The sequence below is a fragment of the Equus quagga genome, chromosome 7 (genome assembly GCF_021613505.1).
Source record: "Equus quagga isolate Etosha38 chromosome 7, UCLA_HA_Equagga_1.0, whole genome shotgun sequence".
In the NCBI taxonomy this organism is placed as follows: Eukaryota; Metazoa; Chordata; class Mammalia; order Perissodactyla; family Equidae; genus Equus; species Equus quagga.
In genome coordinates this window covers 95,433,996-95,442,188 of record NC_060273.1, presented here as the reverse complement: position 1 = coordinate 95,442,188, position 8,193 = coordinate 95,433,996, and the positions used below count along the sequence as shown (strand labels likewise).

The 8,193-nt window shown below is 45.2% G+C and overlaps 1 protein-coding gene across 1 annotated transcript; it reads left to right on the top strand.

Annotated features, from left to right (window-relative positions):
* The first annotated feature begins 3,135 nt into the window (after positions 1–3,135).
* Positions 3,136–7,505, top strand: FAM170A (family with sequence similarity 170 member A). Its single transcript, XM_046667807.1, has 3 exons — positions 3,136–3,205; positions 5,765–5,905; positions 6,733–7,505. Exons 1-3 carry the CDS (start codon positions 3,136–3,138, stop codon positions 7,503–7,505), a joined length of 984 nt encoding a protein of 327 aa, XP_046523763.1.
* Positions 7,506–8,193: the final 688 nt, after the last annotated feature.

The following is an 8,193-nucleotide window of genomic DNA, read 5'->3' as shown; positions in this document are numbered from 1 at the left end:
GAGGTGGGCACAGGGGGTGAAGGGGAGCACTTGCGTGGTGACAGGCAAGAAATATGTACGAATGAAATTTCACAATGATGTAAACTATTATGAACTCAATAAAAAAAAAGAAAAAAAGTAAAAAGGAATGTAACTCTACATCTATACTTGTCAGGTCTAGTTCTTCAGTTATAAATTATTAAATTCTTTTAAAAATGGAGATATAATTGATGTATAACATTGTGTAAGTTTAAGGTGTACAACATGTCCATTTGATACACATATATTGCAATATGATCACCACCACAGCATGAGCTAACACCTGCATCACATCACATAACTATCATTTAAAAATAAATAAATAAGTAAATATTTATAGAATGAAGAAATGAAGGATCGACTAAGTATGTCCCACCCTAGCTTGGACTTGCTGTGATAAACCCCGTTGGTCCCAACTTAGAGAACCTGAGCTGGTGCCATTGGAATCAACTTTCCTTTTCTGAAAAGATGTTCACTTCTTTCAGAAATTCAGGGTCTAAGAAAGATGGCTTAAGAATTATCCTCTTTGGAAGAATGGAATTAGAACTTCTAATGAAATTTCAATTCCTCATGAAATAATGATCATCAGTAGTTACTAATGCTATTTGTTGAAAGGCTGATGGAGAACATTGTAGTTGAGGGATCAAGTTGACAGCACTCGAATACACTGATCAATCTTAGCATCATTAAAACTGGGACAACTTTATGTGCTTGTTGTGATGTAATAGGAAGGTACACAGCATCACTTATAAGATAATCTTAGGATAACAAGAAAGTGAATCTAAATCTAATAAATTCTCTAGCTCTAACCACCTGTTTGCAAGGAAATACAGGTAATAGGGGAACATCTTAAATGACATCACAGGAATACAATCAACCAACTCCAAACGGTGGAAAATTCTATAGGATAAACAATGTAGTTTCTTAAAAAAAAAAAAATAGAAAAAAAAAGGGAAGGAAAACTGTTGTAGAGCAAAAGACATTTCAACCAATTGCAATGTGTGGACCTTATTTGGATCTTGATTTCAGTGAACCAGGTATAAAAAAGGCATTTTAACATGGTTAGAGGAGATTGAGTGTGGCTTGGTTATTAAGTGATATGAAGGAATCATGGTTAAATTTGTTGGGTGAAATAACGATATTACTGTTATGTTAAAAAAAAGTTCTCTGGGCTGCCCTGTGGCCAAGGGGTTAAGTCCCTGTGCTCCACTTGAGGGGCCCAGGTTTTGCTGGCACAGATCCTGGGTGTGGACTTACACATCTCTCATCAAGCCATGCTGTGGTGGCATACCACCTTGAAGGACTGGAATGATTGCACCTAGGATGTACAGCTATGTACTCGAGCTTTGGGGAGGAAAAAAAAAGGGGAAGAATGGCCACAGATGTTCACTCAGGGCCAATCTTCCTCACCAAAAAGTATAACTTTAAAAAAAAAGAGAAAGAAAAAGTTCTTATCTGTTGGAGATAAATATTGCTGCATTTAAGGAGAAATAACCCAAAGTCTGAGATATGCTTTAAAATACAGCACCTCTCCCAACCCCCCCCCCCCCCCCAAAACATACCTAAAATAAAATAAATGAACAAAAAGCTAAAAGAGTATGTTTGTGTGTGCGTGTGTAGGGGCGTGGACAGAATATAACGACAGAATATTGGTAATTGTTGAAAGTGGGTGATTACACAATTCTCTTTACTTTGTGTATGTTTGAAACTTTCTACTGCAAAAAGTTAAAAAAAAATCCTCTTTGCCGCTTCTTTTCTGAAGATTCTCTGAGAGACGGGAAGATTTAATCTCATCAGCAAATCCTCATAAGGCTGCATTTATGGTATCTTCACTCTCCCTCTGCCCAAGGCTTTAGGCATTCTTTAGTACCCTTTCAGATTTGTTCCCACCTTAGTCCACTGGCATTCCTAACGTCAGTAGTGACTCCTGGGAGTCTCCCTCATCGCTGCACCCCAGCCCTCCCACTGGATCATGGCCATGGCCTCAAAATGAGGTTCTCTGATTTTAGATCAGAATCAGGAGGATCCAGATGGGTTGCCACTTATAACCAGTATAAATTTCAGCCCACAAGGAGAGGTATGCAAGAAATAGTACGACTTTTTTTTTTATAACTCCACTTAATTTGTATTTTAAACCTTAATCCTACTGGTGTCCAGTTTGGAGTTCCACCCATCCCTCTTTGGAAATCATACAGGGCCAAGGTTTTGAGGATTGGGTAAGAGCATCGTCTCTGGTTATTGGAGCACAGAGTTGTAGGTTAGATGTCTATCAGCTCAGTTGCCATGCCTCCTTCAGGTTTGGTGGCTTCTGTGCCTTGTAAGGGACTTGTTGCCATGATTCTGCTTGTACGCCCAATACAGCCATCTCCTCTTGGAGTTTTTGCCACACTTACCTCTCCAGCCACATTTGAGAGGCCCCTTCTCCCCTATGATCCACAGACATCTCTCTGACTTAGCATCTCACAACACTCTAGTAGGGTAAGAAGGGAATTCCTAATTTCAAAAAATTCTGCTTCTGTTATGTTTCTTCTCAAGTATCCTCTCTTTTCTATGGCGTTTGGGATTTTAGAAATAAAAGCCAAGATTATCAGCATGCTACTGTTGCTTTCAGCCCTGCCATGCCCCTCCTCTGGCCAATGAACACCAAGTCTGCTACCCTTTTGAATGCAGAAGGGAAAGGGTGAAATAAAGGGAGAAAAGAAAAAAATTAAACAGGAATAGATTAACATCTCAAAATATCCTGCCACATTTGAAAGATGTGAGAGTTGAATTCATGGGAGAGGTTCCATTGGGGAAAAAGGAATTGTTCTTGAAAATGTGGTCTCCGCAGTTGCACAGACTGTGTTGGATGCAGGTCCACAGAATGCTCTGATGTCATCGTTGAGGTCACTGCTGTGGGCCTGGCAACCTTTGAACCTTAACAGCCCTGCGCTGTAGTGAGCCCTGGGCAGTGCTTCTGGTTCACCAGGTGGCCTGAGTTCTTCACCTATTTCGGAGACTCGATTATTTTTATTAGTATTGAATCATTTCAACGGATTTCCTGAAGGCCAACCTGTAGGGAGAAGGAGAAGCTGGACATTAGGCATCTTCTCCTAAGAGACTCTTCAAACTGCTACTATGAAACGTCGACAAAAGAGGAAACATCTGGAAGATGAAGAGTCCCAGGAAACTGCTGAGAAGGGAGGAGGTATGTGCTTGGCAACTTGTCTGTGGCTCTAGGGTGGCTGGTCGGTCTGGGCCTTCTCTTGGAAAGTGGGATTGAGGAAAACGTGTCACCTACGCAGTAGGGAGGGAGAGTCCTGGTATCGGCTGAGGCTGCCGTGTCCATCCTGTGGGCAATCGTGGTATGAGATGGCATGGAAAGTTCAGATGCCCCTAAGACAGAAGGTCAGCCCTGCTGGTCTGAGGACTTCTCTCCTGGGGCTGCCTGTGGCTGGAGCTATGTCGGACTGATAGCAGGCTGGGATCGCACTTGCTCAGAGGGGCAGCTTTTCTCCATCCCCACATTCTCTCCTATTCTCTTTATTTGATCTTTCCCTGGGATCTCTGGGTGGAGGGTGTGAAGGGAGCTGATAGAGATTCACGAGTAGCACTGTTCCATTTATCAAAGAGGAAAGAGAAGCCCAATGAGTTAAAGGCCTTGTTGAAAAATATCTTGAGAAGTGAAACGCCTGTTAGGAAGGAGATGAAGAGTTTGTCTAGGGATGGTGTCATATGGAAAGCTTGGAGATTTTGTTCCTTCAGCAGGAAGAGTTTACCAGTTCATGCATGGGAATCCACAGGGGTGGGCGTCCTAGAGGAGATCGGGGAAGGGAGGGGCCTTCTGGAGACTGAGACCACATGCATAGGGGTGAGAAATATTGTCAGGGCCCTGAGGGGTGCTCTGAGAGCCGTGGATTTACTCCCAGGCCACATGGTGACTGCATGCATTAAACAAGTAGCTTACCCTGAGAAAGAGGGTGTCACAGATAGGAGGAAGGCAGAATGGAGGCCACCCCAGAGATCCTGTGGGAGGCTTCCACCCCAAATTAGAGCCCAGCAGCTTCCACGAGGCCCAGGGTCCAGACAACTGTAGGATAAGCACTGGGATGGAGGCTGGGACAGTAGGCAGAGTTTTAAGCAACAGCTGTGGCAGGACGGGGAAGGCAGCGATTGCTCCTGCCCCTTCCTCTTGAGAATATTTTTGTCTATGTGTGTGTGTGGTGGCTGGGGAGCAATAGGGAGAATGGGCATAGAGCGCTCATCAGATAGGAAGTCGGAGTGGTAAGGTTCCCGTCACCATGCCTGAACCTCAATACGTGACGCTCAATACGTGTACAAGTGTAAAGAGAATTCTTGTTAGGGGTCTTCCACGAGACAGTAACCCATATACACTCTGATACAGAGAAAACCTGCACATCTCCACATGCAACTTCTTTATTAAACCACACACAGAGTGTATAGGCATATATGTACATCACTCCTATACTACGTTCACATACAATGCGTGTGTATTACCGTCCTCTCCTCCTACACCAAACTCTGAAGATTATATATATATATATATGTGCACAATATATATGTATCTCCTCAACTCTCAACTCAACAAACAGCTACCTTCAACTATCTCTAAGGACCTCTATAAGAACCAGTCACTTGTCATATATTCCGCACTCATGACACATTGTGTAATAATGCCAGACTCACTTTGCACAACCACAATAAAACAGATTCACCAACTGTTATCAGCGTTGCCAGACAAAACAAAGGATGTCCAGTTAAATTTGAATTTCAGATGAACAATGAATAATTTTTTAGTATGCATATGTCCCAAATATTGTATGGGACATACTTACATTAAAAATAAGTATGACCCAGGCGCAGTCCAGTGGCATAGTGGTTAGGTTTGTGCATTCTGCTTCCGTGGCCCGGGGTTCATGGGTTTGGATCCCAGGTGTGGACCTACACACTCTGTATCAAGGCATGCTGTGGCAGCATTCCATATATAAAATAGAGGAAGATTGGCACAGATGTTAGCTCAGGGACAATCTTCCTCACCAAAAAAAAAAAAAAAAAAGAAGACCCCAAAATTGAGTAGGAATACTTACATTAAAAAATTATTCATGGTTTATCTGAAACTTAAATTTAACTAGGTGTCTTTTATTTCTGTTTGCTAAATCTGCTAACCGTTATATACTTACCACCAGCTGACATATTATATACTTATTGTATTTCTGTTTAGTGTACACCTTCCTCTACTAGAATATTCAACATTACCAGAGCCTACAATAGTGGAATAGTGCCTGGTGCATATTACCTGCTCACTGAATATTGTCAAATGAATGAATGAATGAATGAATACACACCATAAATACAAGCCATACCATATAATCATGAAAATTATATGTCCTGTAATTTCTGAGTTGTGAACACAAATCATGCACACAAACTCTCCACAGGCACAGATACACACATTTCCTCCCTACTCACCACACCAACTCCATACTTATCCAAGACTTAGCTGATACACATCACTTTCACAGACATATTCACGGTCAGCACACAGGCCTACCTTCCTAACAAGACACTAACAGAGTAATTGTTGATTTTAATTAAATACTGGAGTATCCACCAGGAACCAGACTCTAAACCATGAGTATTCACTGCACCTGACATATGTCAGACACTCCCTAAATATTTGGGCAGATGAATGATGGACAAATATGTCCAACCCACCGTATCTCTGAGGCTTTCATACCTTCCTCAGGAATCTCGAAGTCACAAGAGGATGCCCCTCAGCTTGGATCCACTGGGGTGGCCAAAGACTCAGGCCTAAGGGTAGGGGAGGCCTCCTCTGCCTCCGAATACTTCTCCTGTTTTTCTTCTCCACGCAAGCTCATCCGTGGTGGTAAGGGTGCAGGGCTCCTCGGGTGCGGGACTCATTGGGTGTGGGGCGCGAAGCACACAGATCCAAGGGAGGTGAGAGGAAACCCAAGGCAATCAAGTGACCAGGGCTCTGTGGAGGAGCCTGGGCAGGAGGGCAGAGCTGTTAGGAGAGTGTGGATATGAACTCAGTATGGGAGAGCATGAGCCCTGGTGGAACCACGGTAGGGAAGTTAAGGAGCAGGGGCCAGAAAGATCTGGGCTCGAGGTGCAAGGCAGAGGGACCTGATTAAGCACCTTCAGAGGAGTACGTAAGCTTTGCCTTTTCCTCTGCTCCCCGAGAAGGACCGAATTCTTTAGCACAGGCCTCCTGCATGGGAGTGGGACCATCCAGCTCAGGGCCACACACCTCACACATACAACCACACTCTACACGTATCCATTCTCAACACACAACACACAAAACCCAAACACATGACCCACAATGTCATTCTCCTGCACTCTAGCCCACATTCCACCAATAACATGCCAATGATATCACAAACTCACATCCTTCTCATAGCACACCCCCCACAGCATCCCACATACCACAGCCCTCACCACCATCCTCCACACCCCTCTATGCAGACGCCCCTCAGTATCCCTCCACACACAAATGAAAAACCCATGGACGATACCAGATACACTACCCCATAATATGAACACCACCACCGAGCTCATCACACAACTACATCACACCACAGTCCCTCTCTCCTATACCAGACATATTCTCACATGTTCCCTCAGTTTCTGTCATGCCCCAGCATGGGTCATGCCCGTGCATGTTCTTATGTTTCTAATTTCCTTTCCCAGGAATCCGGGGATTACATCGAGACAGTCCCCAGCCTACAACACCCCTAGCCCAGGTTCAGGAACAAGGGGAGACTGCTCCCCCCTCACCACATGTCTCCTTCTCGTCCCCTTCATCCTATAAGACCTGTGTGTCCTCTCTGTGTATAAACAAAGAGGAAAGGGGCATGAAAATATACTACATGCAGGTACAAATGAAAAAGGGTGTGGCTGTCTCCTGGGAGACAGAGGAAACCTCAGAGTCACTAGAAAAGCAGCCGAGGATGGAAGAAATGACCCTTCCTGAGGACGTGCGGGTAGGTACTCCCCCCTCTGATATTTCCACCAGAAACCTCCTGTCTGACAGCGAGCCCAGCGGGGAGGAGAAAGAGCATGAGGAAAGGACAGAGTCAAACAGCCCGCCAGGGTCACCCGCAGTGGAGGAGAGACCCAGGGCCAAGACACCTGACTGGCTGGTGACCATGGACATGGGCTTCAGGTGCATGGCCTGCTGCCGGGTCTTCTCCACCTTGGAGAGCCTCCAGGAGCACGTGCAGTTTGGGATCAGGGAGGGCTTCAGCTGCCACGTCTTTCATCTCACCATGGCTCAGCTGACAGGCACAGTGGAATCAGAGAGCACCCAGGAGAAGAAGGAGGAGAAGAAGGAGAAAGAGAAAGAGGAGGAAGAAGAAAAGGAAAATGAAGAGGAGCAGCCCACAGGGGAAGACCCTGGCATGAGGAGACCCTGGAGCCAACGTCCAGGCTATGTGTTTCATTCTCCAAAGGACAGGAAGTGAGCAGGGGCTGGGTCTGCTGAGGGAGCTGTGCCTTCTCCAAGCCAGTACTCTCTCTCCAATCCAGGCTCATGTCTCCATATTGGAGAGTTGAAGCTTTATCAGCTCAGGGACAACTGAAGGGGGGATAAGTGGGCCCCTTGCTTCTTGCCCAGGCATTTAATAAAGTCATGACTGTAGGTGCAAATTTATCCTGAGCTTTTTAGCTCCCACAGGAAGTTCTGAAAATTTCTAAGGGCTAACAGAGCACTTTTCCTCTTTAACTAAGAAGTGTCTTTCTCTGTTTTGGTTTCCACACAGCAACTGAGATTCATGGGCCAGAAGATTCTGGAAGATTGTGTGGCCTTCTCTTAGGAGAGGTAAGGCCTGAGGTCGGCATCGTTTTCTGAGCCTACGTCACCAGGGCCCAGAGGACTCGAAGGGAAGGGGCTGCAGGGCTGCACTGGGTTACCTGGTGGCTCTGCAGCTGCATCAACTTGTGGCATACCCAATGTTTTTGGGGAATTGACCTCCGTTTACTTAAACTAGAAAGTGGAGAGTTTTGACTGGGAGTTTTCTCAGTGTCTCCATGATTAAACTTAACTCTAAGAGGAAATACTGACAGCGGCCCTTCTAGGCAGATGTGAGAACACAGCACAGCCTCAAGGGCCAGAAGAGGTCTGAAGAGAGGACAAAGGGCCTAGCAAGACCA

What these genes read in the sequence shown, in the direction of transcription:
- FAM170A (XM_046667807.1), top strand. Translation starts at nt 3,136, where the DNA reads ATGAAACGTCGACAAAAGAGGAAACATCTGGAAGATGAAGAGTCCCAG. An exon ending in AACTGCTGAGAAGGGAGGAG is followed by an intron (nt 3,206 to 5,764) that starts GTATGTGCTTGG and finishes TACCTTCCTCAG; the next exon opens with GAATCTCGAAGTCACAAGAG. An exon ending in ACGCAAGCTCATCCGTGGTG is followed by an intron (nt 5,906 to 6,732) that starts GTAAGGGTGCAG and finishes TTCCTTTCCCAG; the next exon opens with GAATCCGGGGATTACATCGA.